Source organism: Antedon mediterranea, chromosome 2, assembly GCF_964355755.1.
Source record: "Antedon mediterranea chromosome 2, ecAntMedi1.1, whole genome shotgun sequence".
In the NCBI taxonomy this organism is placed as follows: domain Eukaryota; kingdom Metazoa; phylum Echinodermata; class Crinoidea; order Comatulida; family Antedonidae; genus Antedon; species Antedon mediterranea.
Window position 1 is genome coordinate 37,096,391 of NC_092671.1, and position 17,125 is coordinate 37,113,515.

General features: G+C 35.9%; 3 protein-coding genes across 3 annotated transcripts; 1 reads left to right on the forward strand and 2 right to left on the reverse strand.

The window, feature by feature from the left end:
• The first annotated feature begins 202 nt into the window (after window positions 1-202).
• Window positions 203-4,948, forward strand: LOC140039884 (uncharacterized). Its single transcript, XM_072085469.1, has 5 exons — window positions 203-281; window positions 727-814; window positions 916-1,113; window positions 2,983-3,055; window positions 4,353-4,948. Exons 2-5 carry the CDS (start codon window positions 776-778, stop codon window positions 4,946-4,948), a joined length of 906 nt encoding a protein of 301 aa, XP_071941570.1. The 5' UTR covers window positions 203-281; window positions 727-775.
• A 2,251-nt stretch (window positions 4,949-7,199) lies between these two features.
• Window positions 7,200-9,425, reverse strand: LOC140039885 (regulator of nonsense transcripts 1 homolog). The gene is made up of 4 exons (XM_072085470.1): window positions 9,238-9,425; window positions 8,586-8,723; window positions 8,229-8,352; window positions 7,200-8,044 (listed from the first exon to the last, which is right to left on the reverse strand). The coding sequence occupies exons 1-4, from the start codon at window positions 9,379-9,381 to the stop codon at window positions 7,599-7,601; spliced, it is 852 nt and encodes a 283-aa protein (XP_071941571.1). The 5' UTR covers window positions 9,382-9,425; the 3' UTR covers window positions 7,200-7,598.
• A 301-nt stretch (window positions 9,426-9,726) lies between these two features.
• Window positions 9,727-16,871, reverse strand: LOC140039434 (uncharacterized). Its single transcript, XM_072085035.1, has 9 exons — window positions 16,077-16,871; window positions 15,027-15,657; window positions 14,744-14,860; window positions 12,820-14,414; window positions 12,491-12,636; window positions 11,932-12,062; window positions 11,321-11,635; window positions 10,203-10,939; window positions 9,727-9,951 (listed from the first exon to the last, which is right to left on the reverse strand). Exons 1-9 carry the CDS (start codon window positions 16,869-16,871, stop codon window positions 9,727-9,729), a joined length of 4,692 nt encoding a protein of 1,563 aa, XP_071941136.1.
• Window positions 16,872-17,125: the final 254 nt, after the last annotated feature.

Genomic DNA, 17,125 nt, shown 5'->3' on the forward strand with positions numbered 1-17,125 from the left:
AAGTTAAGAGCGTTTTGTATTATTTTTTCCTTTAATTTTCTGCGTAGAGGAAATCTGTACAGAACTACACCTACACCCGGTCGGGTCTATTGTAGAGGAGATTTTGTCAAATAAAATGTCATTATTGGTGGCGTAGTACCACTCCATGTTTTGAAACTGGTCAACCGTAACAACGTGACAGCAGAGTGTGTGTGCTAACCTAGAATATGTGCTTGTAGAGAGTGTGAACATTATGCGCCGTAAAAAATCAGCATTGTATGTTTTTTAAATTATTAAAAACGGTAAATATTAATACAACTTAAGCACTACAAGGCATACAATTAATTATTTTTGTTTGTACAGTAACAGATAAACGCTTGGCTTTGCTATCATCTGACCGAAATTGTTTAGAGAGAGGAGGTCGAATTCATTAACTTGGGTGTCTGTTTTTTCCATTAACTTTAACAACCTAGCTAGGCCTAGCCTTAGGCTAGGCTAGGCCAGGGAGATGTATTTTAGGCCTAGTACTAGTAGATAGTAGGTCTGCCAACCTAGTTTTGGCCCTGGGCAACTAACACACGTAACAGGGCTAGGCATATTGAACAAAACCCGAACAAAGGACTGGCTATGATGAGTGAAAGTAATATATATTAGGACTAACTTATTTCCAATTATTTATATAAAGTTACTAAAATTAGAATAATTTAATTTAAGTCTAAAATACAGATAAAAATTCTTGTTTTACAGTTTTAAAATGTTGGTATGAATTTGTGGATTGTGGTATGTGTGATATTGAATGGAAGTTGCAAAAATGGCTTTAACAACTCCAAGAAAAGTAAGTTATGTTTCTAGAATTGTTATTTACAATTTACCTAATTGGATTCCAGAAATTAACAATTAAATATAGATATTATTATGTAACTATTGTTTCCACAGTCAGCACCATACATCCCGTCGTGGCCTTTAATCCCCCCGGAGGAACCTTGTGTTCGATTCTTTCTCCTGGAATGGAATGCAACGGATCCCACTAATGCCGGAAGTATGCAGGAAGAAAAGGAAAGAGTAATGCAAGTATGGAATGAAATGAAAAATGAAGAGAAGGAAGTCTACTATAAAGAGTATGAACAGGATTTAGTAAGAACGCATTTAATTACCGTACTGACGCGGGTATAAGCCCATACTCGGGTATAAGCCCACCCCCGACTTTTGACTAATTTTCATGAAAAATGAGGCACTCGGGTATAAGCCCACCCATTAATTCGAAGATCTACAGTGTGTGTCGTAATACATTATTTGTATTTGGCGACGTCCATACACCGAATACACCTACCTTTGATCATAACAAAGCTAAGCTAACATACGCTAGGCCATATGAGGCCTAGCGGTCCTGTTTTGTTTACACTCCATCGCGGTCGAAGATCGCTTCACACACGACGCTACAAGTCGCCAAAACGGAAAACCACTATTTGGTATCGGCTGCCATAAACAAGCTTATTAAATTTCTTTGGTACATTTCTATTTAACGAACATTGTATACTTGTTTTTCTGCTTGATAAATTCTTGTTCAATTGATGTTTAAAATGAGATATTCTACGATAAATTACACAAACTATAAGCTTAATTTTCCGACACTCTACACCTCGTGTATTTAGAGGCAACGTCGTACACGTGAGGGCGCTCGCTCGCATGGTAGAATACACAGTGTACATGTGCTGTTTTTGACGATCTGCATTTTTGGATCCTCGGGTATAAGCCCACCCCCCAAACTTGACGTGATTTCATGTTCGAGGGGTGGGCTTATACCTGCGTCAGTACGGTAATATAAAAAGGACATTTCTATTCTTTGGGTTCTTGATATATGATATGTTTAAAAGGTCTTTTCATTCATTCATTCATTTATTTACACAAAGCAAAATTCAAAATTTCACACATGTTCCGACACGGTTCCAGTCCAACTTTGTCAAACCAAATCAAACGTCGATGTTTTGTTTGCCCATTACATCGATTGGTGCATAGCCCTGTGGATCATCATAGAAACAAAACATTGCTGTTCGATTTGATATGCCAGCGCCGGACCAGAACCAAGCCAGAATAGGTGTGAAAGACCTTTAAAGATGTATTAAATGTTTTAATGTCACATATTATAGTTAGTTTACCTCCGCCAAGGAGGTACTGTATGTAGTCGGTAGCGTGTGTTTGTTTGTTTGTTAGCAGAATTACTCAAAAAGTAATTACACGATCTTTACCAAAATGAATATACAGATAGATATGTGGTCAAGGACCATTCCATTAAATTTTGGGACTATTTGGGACCATGGTCCCAATTCTGGACCACTTTTTGAGTATACTTTTCAGACCTGCTAGTGTTAAAAGATAGGACAGAATTTTTCAAAAGCTGGCGAGCAGTCTTAAAGTAACAAGTAAACTGAAATTGCATTTTCTCGAGAACTACTTGTCCAAAAAACTTCATTTTTGTACAAGAGGCAAGAGTTATAATTTGTGATTTGTAATTTTAAAACATAATTTGATTTAATGTGCACGTTTTTTTATGCGAGTAGTAAACCTATTTCTTTTCAAATTTACTCGTTTGATTTTTGCGTTGCTGTTCTATTGTTAGTCAACTGAAGCTATTGTTAATTAAAAGGCTTGTTACATATCCATTACACCAAACTCGCATACACATGCTTGTAGTGAAATTAGCCTCAATCACAAACAGCATTAAGACACGCACAAATATATATATATGTATTTTTACCGGAGAAATCTTATGTAGGAGAATGTTACAGTAGACGGAGGTCGTAGGTATGCACTCTCTGAGTGGCTTTCTAGTTAGTTATATATTATAGTCCACTTTGACAAAAAGTGGGGAACAATGCATCTTTTTTTCAAGTCAAAGTTATTGAGAACATTTTAATTATGATTACAACAAGGAAGAAAGAGTATAAACCTATTGCTGAAATATTGCTGATTGATTGCATTTAAACTAATGTTATCTGTTCACAGACCATTTATTGGAGGATGCAAATGGTGATATGTGGATGCCATACCTGTAGGCAAGAAATTCAAAGCCACAGTAGTAAGTAACTAAGTTATAATTGGTCACAAAATAAATGATAAATTTATAAATATTGCTATTAATATAATGAAATAAATTATTGGTATATTATAAATGATTATAGTCTATTTTCAATAAACCAACGTTGGCCTATTCTCTCTGGGAAGAGAGCTACAACTCAAATACTGTACTGTATATAATATTTTATTAAACACCCCTATCAGATAGTGGTACATTCCATGAACCCTGCCCTTAAGTGGGAGCATCCAAACACCAAACCATCATCATTATGATAGACATGGTAGAGGTAACAATTTGGCCCTCAGGCTTAAATTCTAAAATTAAGTCTGAATTTAACCTTCATTGGGCATTATTTACCTGAAAAAAAATGTAATTCAAAGCAAACAAATACCGTACTGACGCGGGTATAAGCCCACCCCCCTCGAACATGAAATCACGTCAAGTTTGGGGGGTGGGCTTATACCCAAGGATCCAAAAATGCAGATCGTCAAAAACAGCACATGTACACTGTGTATTCCACCATGCGAACGAGCGCCCTCACGTGTACGACGTTGCCTCTAAATACACGAGGTGTAGAGTGTCGGAAAATTTTAAGCTTATAGTTCGTGTAATTTATCGTATAATATCTTATTTTAAACATCAATTTAACAAGAATTTATCAAGCAGAAAAGCAAGTATACAATGTTCGTTAAATAGAAATGTACCAAAGAAATTTAATAAGCTTGTTTATGGCAGCCGATACCAAATAGTGGTTTTCCGTTTTGGCGACTTGTAAATGTAGCGTCGTGTGTGAAGCGATCTTCGACCGCGATGGAGTGTAAACAAAACAGGACCGCTAGGCCTCATATGGCCTAGCGTATATTAGCCTAGCTTGGTTATGATCAAAGGTAGGTGTATTCTGTGTATGGACGTCGCCAAATACAAAATAATGTATTACGACACACACTGTAGATCTTCGAATTAATGGGTGGGCTTATACCCGAGTGCCTCATTTTTCATGAAAATTAGTCAAAAGTCGGGGGTGGGCTTATACCCGAGTATGGGCTTATACCCGCGTCAGTACGGTACTTAAATTGTCTGTCAGACAATAATTTTTGGTTACAATTAACTGTTTCTTTTGTCTTTTTATAAGTGAAATACTGATTTTTTTTTGTTTTCTTTAAAAAGAAGTCAATAACTTATTAAAACTGCAAAATGGCCTATTCAAAGCCTGATTTTATTAATCTTCATTTTTCATGTTTTTTGGAACAAAACATCTTGAATTATTAATTTATTATTATTATTTGATTATTTATAGGTATACTTGATGTTACTCATTTTGTCAATAAGCTGAAACAAAGTCAGGATAGAAAAATTTCAAAAGAAAGACAAAAACCAAAGGTTGGAATAAATACAATTGAACATGGTGCTCAGGTAAAACAAAATCTTGTATCCACTTGTGAAGTCATAGCAAAATCTGTAAATTCTGTGGAACAAAATGTCCACACAGAAGAGCTGCAGCAAGTACCTCAACAATGGTACAAAAACAGCAATGAAAAATGTTGTGAAACTAATCAAAACACATCGATAGAGTTTAAAGAGGAAATGCCGATTGATTTTCATTCAGAAACATGCAATACAGCGGAACATGGTTGTTTAAGACGTGAGAACAATTACTCTAAATTTGTTGATAAAAAAACTACCCAACTGATAAACATATCACCTGATAATAACTGTAAGTTACCACTGTCAAAAAATTCCAAAGAGAACAGTTCTGAAGTCAGTAATTCGTCTGTTGTGACACGTGGATACCCATTTACTACAACAAACTGTATGGATTTCTCTGATAATGAGTCTGATGTGTCAGAAGAAGTCTCTTTACAAGATTTAGTAAGAAACAATTCTTTTGTCTGATGATCGTTCAAGTCCCATTCACCAAGACTCTCCTGGCGCTTCCTGTCCATCAAACACAAGTGCAGAATTTTCTACTCACTTAATATGTTCTACCAACAGTGGTCTTTCAGTATTTCCTGCAGACTCTCTTGTAGCAGTTCCTTCAAAATCTCTTGTAGCAGTTCCTGCAGACTCTCTTGTAGCAGTTCCTTCAGAATCTCTTCTTGCAGTTCCTTCAGAATCTCTTCTAGCAGTTCCTTCAGAATCTCTTCTTACAGTTCCTTCAGAGTCTCTTCTTGCAGTTCCTTCAGAATCTCTTCTAGCAGGGATAGAAGGAAGTCATTTGCAGTCAAATTCAGAATTTTCTTCAAATTCTCATTTACCTAAACCATTGACTTCCAAAGATTTGCAATCTGCAACTGACATCTCCAATTCTCCAGTTGATCTTTTGACAGATTCTTTGAATAATGTGCTACTACCTGATGCTATGTCATGTCTTCCAATACCAGATTGTCATTTAGAGAGGTCAGTTCCATTAAATAAAGAAATTAATGATTTAAAACCAAATGAAGTTGAGTATTCAGACATTAAAAGGATTACCGTTGAAATGATCCTTAAAAAGTTGAGACATCTTAAGTCACAGGATGAGAAAACCCAAGTTGACAGTGGAAAGAATATTCCAGATTCAACAACAATGTCCGATGTTGACCACATAAAAAATGACATTGATAATAATTGGTCAGATTTTGCACCAATTAAGAATACCTTCACTCAATGCACTTGGGAATTCTTCATTGAAAATGAGGCTAGGAGAAACTATAACAGAAAGGTGACTTTAAAATTACGTTGGAATTCAAAAGGCGGAGAACCTATTCGATGCGTCGATAACAAAGGTGCAATATTAGACATACGCAGTATGCAGCCGTTTGTTAGATTAAAACAGTTAAAGTCGCTTACAACTCCCATTGTGCTAAAAACCTGTGATAACAGTCCTCTTTCAAGAATAGGAAAAAAGAGACCACCGATATTTATACGTAAGAGCAGATTGTCAACGTTTCGTCAATTCCGTTCCAAAGAAAATGTAATCCGACTTGGAAATAGACAAGTTATTGATAAACCTGTTGTTTGCAAGGTGTGTAATTTTGGTTTCGCAAAACAGGAAACTTTTAGAGTTCACATTGCTTCCTGCAGTAAACCAATTCATCTAAAGAAAGACAAAGCTTTAAAATCATTATTTGATTGCTTACCGTCACCAGTAGATAAAGACAAGAATTTAACCAGTATCGCACAACAATGTACGTTATGCACGGAAACATTCACTGATCGCGTTCAACTTAAGATTCACATGTTCACTGTTCACAAGGCACGTGTCTTGGAACACTTGCCAAATCGACCGTACGCATGTTCTATTTGCCCGAAGCGATTTAAAAAAAAGGGTCACTTAGTTGGACATGTGTGGACGCACATGCCACATGGATATAAGTGTAGTGATTGCAGAATGTCATTTCCGCGTCCTCATATACTTAATGGCCATATTAGAAAATACCACCGTACTGGAGTCCGATAGAATTTCATATACGAGAGAAAAAATGAGACACAGAATGTGCAGAAGATAAATTTGTATTTGTTCATAATAAATAAAAACATTAGTCAGGACCAGACTCAAATTATATATACATATATATATTTTTATTTAGCAACTACAGTAGAGTATGTATTGTTCTTACATACAACAAACAAACAGTATTCAAAATATTTTATTTATATCTATTTTACAATACATATATGTATAGATATTAATATATAATTATTAATATATTAATATAAAGACATTTTTTAAAGAACTTTGCAAATTAAAGCAGTATCAGTATTTTATTATAGGCCTATTTTAATCTTTTTAAATAGTAATTTATTAGCTATGTATAATTTTTGTAGTTAAAATTAAATTTGATTAGTTTATGATAAACTCAATATTGTTAAAATCTATAATTAAGAAAGGTTTTTATTAGTACATGCTAATTAAATATAATTATTTTATGATAAACTCAATATTGTTAAAATCTATAATTAAGAAATGTTTTTATTAGTACATGCTAATTAAATTTAATTATTTTATGATAAACTCAATATTGTTAAAATCTATAATTAAGAAATGTTTTTATTAGTACATGCTAATTAAATTTAATTATTTTATGATAAACTCAATATTGTTAAAATCTATAATTAAGAAATGTTTTTATTAGTACATGCTAATTAAATTTACATGTGTTCTTTTTTGCCATTTGGCGTACATTCTGTTAAAGAATTATACATTCTAAAAGGATACAATGTTACTGTAAGTTGCAGTATTTGATTAGTTTTGCCTTGAATTTGAAAAATTACTGTTACTTTGTTATCTAGTATTATGTTTAGAATATTTAAATAAATTATGTTGACGTGTTAATTAGTTTTTAATGAGATACCTTGTATTAATTTAAAGAATTTATTGATTTGTCTTTTAATTGATAATAATAAGCATTCATTAACTAGTATTTTACACCACCCAAACGATCACTTCTACAATGGTTGCGGTTACCACCCCAATTATAGTACTGACTGCCACCACCATAATTGGAATGCGGCCACCTCTGCTGCCACCACCCTAATTGCGACCACCTCTGCTGCCACCACCCTAATTGCGACCACCTCTGCTGCCACCACCCTGACTGTAGCCACCACCCCGACTGCCACCACCCCAACTGCCACCACCCTGATTGCTACCACCTTGCCTGTAACCTCCCTGACTGCTACCACTCCGATTGCTATTACCCCTACTTCTACCACCCCGACTGCTACCACCTCGACCCCTTTTTCTCCTACCATGCTCAAAACTATCTCTTGTATCCCCCTGTTTCTCTGTCCTGATATTTTGTGATTCGCCAGCCTCTTCACCCCTTCCAGATTTGGTTGTAGACTCCATATCTGCTTCCGACACCATTGCATTCATTTCTTTGACCCAATTAATCCAATGGCTCCACAGGGCACTACTCCTCAATGTACTTGCATTTCCAACTATGATTAAACCTCGTCGTGCCCGCGTTAACAACACATTAAAACGTCGTTCATCGTCCAGGAATCCTACAACATTACCAGGTAAATGGTTTTTTTGTGAGTATTACTTTGTTAAAACAATAAATTAATTTAATTTTTGTATAAAAGTGTTCAGTAATAATGATAAAATTATAACCATATATTCTTTTTTTTTATATTCATGCATCATAGTTTTCTTATATCCATTGTTGAATAGTTAAAATGTACTAACCAATAAATTGATCTTTATTCGACCGAACAGCAGAAAATATGATCACTTCTCTTTCCTGTCCTTGAAAACCATCCACAGTGCGGACGTCAATTTTCTGTTTGAGTGTTTTCTTGATTAAATTAACCTACGTACCAGGTATGAAAACTTACATTAGATAGATCAAAGCAATCTATTGGATACATTTGTGTTCTGTTTATGTTTCAGGTCAAAGTTTACACAAGTCAAAGGTCAACTGGTTGAGAAATTTAAATTAATAGCATATACGCATGTTGTGTTCAATTCGAATGCAAGTTATACTACATTATGTAAGTACAGCATATATTTTTCTATCACATTGTGATATGTATTATTTTGTACCTGAGCTGTATATGGTGATATGATCCCTATTTCACTTTCCTTGATCTGTTTTGCGTTTAACAATCCAGCAACAAGTGTCTTGATGCGGTTGGCTTCATCAATATTAGACTTAGAAGAACCTGTCGTCATTTCTTTACTCTACAATTGAAAGTAAAACATGCTAAAGTGTATAGAAGACTACACAAAAAGTAAGTATCGTATATATCCTCGAGTATAATCCCACTTCGGGTTCTAATCCCACCTTATACTTTATGTCTGATTTCACAAACAGGCATATCCCCAGGTAGAGTCGGTCCCAGTATTAACCTTTGATCTAGATGTAGGCCTCTCTCTAGCCAGTTTAGATGAGTTTTTACAAGAAATGGTAAACAATAATTTTTTTTTTCTGAACCAGGCTTTCCCTGGTACAGTCTCGCTGATCGGCCCAATTTCGTGTTAAGTGGAATTATAGCAGAGGATATACGGTAGTACAAGAACATAAAGACGATGTATTTCATTTTTCAAGTTTTTTAGACATTTAGTAGACATTGACAATCACAATACTACTTAAAAGCAAGTATGAACAGAGTATGATACAATGAAATCAAAATAGTTGTTCTTTGCTTTTGTTACAAGAGAGTTCTTTGTACTAATAGCTTTTGAATTATATTACCTTAATATCTAAGAAGATTATAGGCTGGCCTTTTTCGTGATAAGGAAATCCAGACGGAAGAGGTCTTCTTTTTGCCTCTACTCCGTTCAGTAGTTTGCTATCATAAAATTTCAGAGATGGGAACTCTGCGAGCTTTGGATGCATTCTGTACTGGGTGTTCAGAAGATGTGTTGGGAAGCTCCTTCTTAACCTTTATGCAATAAATAAAATGTATTATTTTTTGTTCAAATCAATAAAAGAATTCTAAACTCTGTCTACACTATCAAATTTTATGTGACAAAAATATATGATGTAGCCATATATGGACATGATGATGTCATATCACTACACATAATGGGCATACAGTATCACTATCATACAGTATTTGGGCACATCACACTTTTTTGTCAAACTAGTTAAGTTTGATAGTGTAGACAGAGCTTAATCATTTTCTATGTCGTTTACATGATTAGAAGACATTAGAATTTCATATGAGAACATTTCAAATATTTACCTTTCAAATATAGACATTTTGAGATTGTCTGCATTAGAGCTCTTCACCAGTGGAGGTAGTTGTTTGTCATCTCCAACAAGACATAATCGTATGCAGCCATATTGCAGCGGCACTATGGCTGCTGGTTCTGTAGCTTGTGACGCCTCGTCCATCAGAACATGTGGGAAATGTTGGTCTGTCATATAGCCTACACCCGCCCCAATACAGGTAGTGAAAACGATCTACGAAATTGAAACAGATATTTGATCTATTGAATGGTTAAATCAACTTATAAGCTAAAAGATCCACAATGAATAGTTAGTATTTAAGCTCTGTCTACACTATCAAACTTGATGTGACAAAATAATGTGCCCATATATGGACATGATGATGTCATATCACTACCATATTTAAACATATCACTACCATATTTGGGCACATACTTCTTGTTTTTTATCAAACTAGTTTGATAGTTGAGAGAGCTTTACAGTACCTTAGCCCGATGTATAATATCTTTTGCAACAGCAAAGTCCATCTGCATAGCATGCATCTTGTGTCCTCCAGCCGAGTACTTTGCCTCAAGAGTTATGCGTTTCATATCGTCAGTCACTTTACTAACGTTTCCAATTCGAACCATATCATCTGGAGATATGAAACCAAGTGTTAACACTTTCATAATCAAGTTATTTACGCCCTCGTTTGTTTCCGCACATGCTAGAATCGGTTTAGAATCCCAGGTGTCCACCCATCTCTTGATAATCTCAGTGGCAGTAAATGTCTTTCCAGTTCCAGGTGGACCTTGGATGATAGTTATCCCATCATTCATTGCAGCATCGACTGCTTCCATTTGGCTTTCATTCAGGACTCTTGCCTCACCCCTTTTTGCTGGTTTACGACGTGTAGACGAGGCAGCTCCAGAAACAGCTGATTGTTCTAAAGTGTTAGAATTATCTGGAACTTCTCTTTCATGTTCTGGTTGTTTTGCATTGTCTGCATTTACGTCTGAATGATGAAATTCTGGTGAGATTTCTGATGCGATTGGACAGGTTTCCTTAACGGTATCACTTGAAAGAGCACATATATTTTTCAGAGCATCTATCATGCGTCTATATGAGACAAGGCTGGCAAATCTGTCAACACGCCAGTAGCTGTTGCGTGGGACATCTTGAGCGGTCAACTCATCTGGCGACGAGCCAACTTTACAGATGAGATTAACCTGAATCATAAGACCTTTAAAGAACAGAAAACATAATTATTAAATATAAACTCACTCAAAGGCATAAAAGAACTCTAAACCACCTGGTGATATAATGGAAATTAATTACTTTTTTAAATGTTAAGGTGAGGAAATCTGTGAGGATAAAAAAACGAATAAAAAAAAAAAAAAATTCTTTGAGAATGAGAAAAATCTGACCCAACCGAGAATTGAACCCAGAATGTTCTGCTTGCAGACTTCCTACTATTAGACCACTGGGACTTTCATATGCATACATTTGAGACAAAAATCATTAATTTACTTATACAGCAACATGTACGTAGACCTACTAAAATACCAAAGTCACAAAATCATAATAGAAATACATGCAAGATATTATGTCACAGGATACCTACCTGTTCTTTTTGATTGCACGCATTCAGCAAAGTATTTTGGTTGAAACAGCAGGTTTTCATCCATTTGATGAGATGGAGTAAGTGCCATGCCATCTTGAGGCAAAAACGTCTGACGTGGAGCCTGAATGTTCAACCATCTTGCCAGCTTGCTTTCTGGGAAGGCATGTGCTTTTGAGAAATTGTCTGTGTTGATGGCAGTCTTCTTAAACACCTTGGCTTCCTCTAAGACTTCTATTGTCAAAAGACTGGTCCATCTAAGAAAGTATGTCTTGGCACCTTCCGTTTTGAAATCAGTTGGATCCAACGGAAATAAACCTGAAAACAAATTTACTTTTATATCAAAAACTTTTTAAATTATTTTATCTATTTCTACAGTACAATATTTTAGTAACAAACTGCTGTTAATATTAATATTGGGCCAGATACAGTCAACTCCCCCAAAACCGGAAAATCTCCCAAAGGTCCCAAATTCCTTTTTACCATTAAAAACACGTTCTGAATACCAGACTTTCCAGAAAACCAGACATATTTGGCCAGCCTAAAGGTGTCGGCTTTTTGGGAGAGTTGACTGCATCGTGATAATTATCATTACATTAGCTCTTTATACCTACCAATCTCAAATTGTTTGAGAAGATCCACAGAATGTGTTTCCACTGCATTCCCATAGATCAATAGCTTTAGGAAATTTACATATGTGGCTACTCGAAAAAATGTACATTTTCTCTCCATGCTTTCCAAAAACCTGGAAATCATAATATTATTAAATAATAATATTTCAGGACTTGTATTTTTAAAATTGTAGGTGTTCTACAAATTGCCTACACTATCAAACTAGTTTGACAAAAAAGGTGTGAAGTGCTAAAATATGTAGTGATATGCCCAAATATGGTAGTGATATGACATCATTTTTTGTCACATAAAGTTTGATAGTGTAGGGTAGACAGAGCTTAATAAATGTGGTGTTTGTATCATAAAAAGTGTAAAAGTTTGCCAAATTTAAGTGTGATGTAATTTGCACCACCTTAAAGGTCAAATTGGCACATGACCTTTCTAGATTTTTTTAGTTTTAATGATTATAGGATATAGAGCAATCTCCATATACATCTGTACTTATTTCTCCATGGAATAAATATTGCCAACAAAGAATGTAAGAATGTGCACAGCAGTAACCTTGATGTCTTTGGTACAGCAAAATTGCGTTCCATTGCAAGAAAGCAAAGTAACTTGTAATACGGGTCATCAGTGTAGTCATTGCTCAGTTTGGCATTTGTTTTCGAAAAAAGTATTTCTGTATAACTTGCTATGTAAGCACCATTCTGAAAAGAACACAGTTCAGTAACAAATTAAACTAACTGTGCAGTTGTTGTATACATTTGTAGGTCTATAGGCGGACCCCCCCCCCCCCCCCTCTCAAAAATGTCTGGATCCGACCCAGATAGCTAAACTTTGTCTCCCCCTCCCAATTTTCACAAACTCTCTGTAGTTTTTTAACAACCCACCTCAGAGTCTCCCTCAGCCATTGCAAAAAATTCCTGTAGTTGAGAATCCAGTAAAGTTTCATTGTCTGCAAAAACCTTCAATTCATCAAACTTCTTATCAACCTCGTCAAACCAGGTCTTTTTGTGTTCAGTATGTTGTGAATGAGAAACCACTGGAAAATCATCTTCATTGTACTCAAATTCTGGAACTTCAGAATCATTTAGAACTGGTTCTACATCCGGAGGATCTGTATCTGCTATGTAATATGTCGGTAACATTCTAATGTCTGTATACCCTAAAAATAATTCACAAGACATTACAGGTTCCCGTCTTAGATACGCATTACGATGTCTACTCTTAAACCCAGTGGAGAAATTCTGGAGGGCGACGCTCATTACTGTATGTCCATTTTCTTCCATGATGTTAATGAACGTGTTTCCTGTAGATTGATCAGCTGGATAGATTTGCAGCCTGCTACGGCGTACAAGCACTGCTTGGATAAATTGGCCTTTATCAACTATGCAGTTCTCTGATTTGAAACCGTGGATGGAAACAAACGCCCTCAAACCAGGAGATGTCGTTGCATCATTAGACATTTGCGATAGTTCAAGTGCTCCGGGTATAAGAATAGTTATTATCCATATTCCACCGAGGTCAAACTTGCAGATCAGTAATTTTGGAAGATCTTCAGCAACTTTGCTTATTATTTCTTCCCAAGAAAATGATTCTTGAGTATGGTCCGCCATAGTGTACATCAAAGACCATTTAGTAGGGGATATTTCGGAGTCAAGAGTAGCAATATCTTCTTGAGACAATATAGACGAGTGATTGAGGCCTGAATGTTTTGCTTTGATTACGTCTGTGCTATCTGGACAATCAACCATTGCAAGATCTCGCTGCAATCTGGTGAACGTTTTAAAGTCGATCAACTGACAAAACTCTGAAAGAAGATCCATTTTGTCATTCCTACAGCACCACTTAAACATCATTCGAAACAGTTTAAAATTGTCGGCCGGCCAGTTGTTGCTTCGTAATAAAGAAGAAATTGTTTTTTCGTCCTCGTTCATAAGATCATGTGACAGTATAGTAGATTTTTCACAAATTTCTAGATTGTATCGTATCATCAGAAGCTGTATGATTCCACTTCGTTGTCGTTGCAGTATGTTGCTATCGCCCTCGTAACAATGTTCTGTTCTTACCTCATCACCTGCTTTGTAAACAAGTGAAGCGGCCTCTTTAAATGTTTTATATTCTTCTGAGTTCTCCCCATATTCTTCCATCATCTCCTTTTCAATTTTGGAGATACTGTCTTTCGTTTCACCACTCAGTAATTTCGCGTTACTCACCATTTTTTGACAAATAAATGCATTTTCTTTTGGACGGCCAACTTTTAACAAGCATTTTGGAATAGTAACATTTTCACCAGTTTTTGCTGAATCAATTGCATGGTTGAATAGGTTAGCCAGGGCCATGCATTCTGGTGAATCAATTCCACCCATGTCTGCCCATTTTTCAAGTAGATTTGAGAATCTTGCCACCAGTCTGACATCATATCTAGCAAAGTAATCTATGAGATGTGTTGTGGTTATATTTGCTTGCGTTTTTGCCTTACAACCTTAAAAGACAAACATTTAACAAAATCAGTAAACCGTTTCATTCATTATATTCACTAATAGATTCACTTCGTGACTTGTTATGCTATTGTTATTTTACTATTTATACTGGGTAGCCTCTTTAGTCAAAGACTGGTCTCCTAGAGGGCGCAGTTATGATCAGTGGCTGTGTGTGTCTCTTTCGCGATGTACGAGGTAACCCCTATTCATCTCGAAAGATGTACTGTACTAGGTTCTTTTAAGTGCACAGGACCTATGTTTTATAGTCTTTATCCGAGAAGACATTTGTGAATGTCAAATGTGAATATCTATAGAAGTATGTTACCAGTACCTTGATATGATGTTGGTTGCCAGTGCGTTTTTGGAACCAGAGTTGGATCCCAACAAATCAAGTATTTATCTCCATCCAGGTCACTTCCAGCAATTTCATCGCAATGGGGTCGGCTGCCTATAACATAATTTGGATTCAAACTAATTAGAATTTGTGTGACATGCGGCCATATACTACTATACCATAATATAAAACATACTGTACTACTTATATGAGTAACCAGTAACAAAACATCACTCTTTTAAACGAAATATAATTACTTGGTAATGGTTCGTGTGCTTACCTTTCACTGGGAAGACTACACAGTCAACAAGATGTCTGATGTGTTTGTTATCCACACAATTAAGTATCCTAATATCGCCAGGATAATAACTTGGGCTCTTTGCGACAAACACTCTACCCTTTATTACCTGTGATTTTCCACGTATAGTCGGTTGAAAAAACACTGTTCCTTCCTCAAGGGTCTCGGAGATGTCGCATACACCAAAGACGTTACGCGACATCTCTGCTCGAATATTGAGGCCTTCAGCTTTAGATTTCTTGATTCGTTCCAGCTTATCAGAAGCACCGATTTTTCGGTCATCAAATACTTTTCTTCGAATGCTCTTCAAAACCTCTCTGATTTCTCTACTAGAGCAGTAATCACCTCCCTCTGTTGCTATCACCTTCTCTGCAAGGTCACTCCGCCCATTGATATACAGATGTTTTACTGCTATCCACTTGTCTTTTTCCAGATTTTGCAGTTCATCAAAGAATGTTGTCTGAAGCTTTAGGAACGCTTTATCAGGAATGCCCAAAGCTGAAAGAATTCTGATAAAATGCTTTATGAGGTTACCATACGCATATGGTTTGGCGATACCATCGTCGACCACTCCAAGAATGTGTGGCTCAACCAGCTTCCATGAAAATTTCTCCTGTAAGACAAATACATACATCAATACAAGCAGAAAGTCAATTTTTCATGATTATGTAAACTATACTATACATTATTATACAAATAATGAATATTCATGAGTGGGTCATTAAATAGTATGTACTATTCCATGCCATAGCGTACATCAATACAAGTAGAGAGTCAATTTTTCATGATTATGTGCACTACACTATACGAGTGGATCGTTAAATAGTGTGTACTATTGCACACCATGTGACACACAATCAAATGACAGAAATTTATTTAGGTGTTTTATATAATATACAAATAATGAATTTTTATGAGTGGATCATTAAATAGTGTGTCTATTGCATGCCACCAAATCAAATGACATGAATTTATTTGTTTCAAACCTATACTATTAGGCTGTATTATCACTGCTGTATAATGTATACTTACCAAAGAGTCCCTTAGCTTGATTCCTTTTTGGAGTTTTGGATCCACAACCAATACACCTTTACATCCTTTCAGTCTAATTTGGAAGACTGAGGGTACTGGTGGGTACTGGTTCTTGTATAGCTCTGTTAGACCCTTTGACTCTGCAACCCTCATTGCGCATTCAATCGATATTGTTCCGCATCCATCCGTAAAGTTATACCCATCTCGTTCAATATCGCCTTCCTTTGAGATTTCAGCATCTTTCAATCGGAGGACTTCGTTTGCGGTGGAAAGTAACAACCCAATGCGTGCAGCCCGCTTAGCAACATTATTGATGCTACTGAAGTCTCCAAACAGGTTGATGATATCATTGAGGTTCCCTAGCTTCTCGTTGTACATATAACACGTTCGATTCCTAAGTTGGGAAGAACTGTGTCCGAAAAACATGTACCGAGAAGGGCTGGTTTTTTTGTTGCGGTAACTTACAAGTAGTCCATTTGACAGACATTCAAATAGTTCTTGTCCCGGAAGATCAACATGAACATGAAGGACTAAGAAGTCACGATGGTTGAAGTTTGGATGTCTAAACAGGTTACACATCTTTAATTCACTTCCTTCTGGATGCGGATCAAGGACGAAATCTTCACAAGTCAGTTTTGGTCGTTTAGACGGTGGCGGTATTTGAATTTTTTGGGGTTTACGTAAAATATCTACAGATTTCATTCGCTTTTCTGATTCTGCTCGAAATTTTAAAGAGTCCGTTTTGATACGACTCATTTCAACAGCATTCTTTGAAATTTTGGCCACAGACGCCATTTTTATTCTATAAAGAGATATATAAGCTTTTAAAATAAACTCTGAAAAATACATGGAAAAAATAGCCAAATTATCTGTCAAATGGTTCAGCATTTATATAAAAAATAAATTTTAATTATAAAAAAACTCTGTTTTTGGTCAGAGTAGTTAAATAGTATAAATAACACTTGGACAAGGCACAGCAGAAACCATGGTGAACTACTGTATACATATATATTATATATATCCAATCTGCAGACAGTACTGTTTCGATC

Coding starts and splice junctions, on each gene's coding strand:
- LOC140039884 (XM_072085469.1), top strand. CDS start 776: ATGGAAGTTGCAAAAATGGCTTTAACAACTCCAAGAAAA. Junction 1,114..2,982: donor AAGAGTATGAACAGGATTTA/GTAAGAACGCAT, acceptor ATCTGTTCACAG/ACCATTTATTGGAGGATGCA. Junction 3,056..4,352: donor AGAAATTCAAAGCCACAGTA/GTAAGTAACTAA, acceptor GATTATTTATAG/GTATACTTGATGTTACTCAT.
- LOC140039885 (XM_072085470.1), bottom strand. CDS start 9,381: ATGCATCCAAAGCTCGCAGAGTTCCCATCTCTGAAATTTTATGATAGC. Junction 8,724..9,237: donor TAATCTTCTTAGATATTAAG/GTAATATAATTC, acceptor TTTCAATTGTAG/AGTAAAGAAATGACGACAGG. Junction 8,353..8,585: donor TATCACCATATACAGCTCAG/GTACAAAATAAT, acceptor CCTGGTACGTAG/GTTAATTTAATCAAGAAAAC.
- LOC140039434 (XM_072085035.1), bottom strand. CDS start 16,871: ATGGCGTCTGTGGCCAAAATTTCAAAGAATGCTGTTGAAATGAGTCGT. Junction 14,415..14,743: donor GCAACCAACATCATATCAAG/GTACTGGTAACA, acceptor TTGTCTTTTAAG/GTTGTAAGGCAAAAACGCAA. Junction 11,636..11,931: donor TCTCAAACAATTTGAGATTG/GTAGGTATAAAG, acceptor ATTTGTTTTCAG/GTTTATTTCCGTTGGATCCA.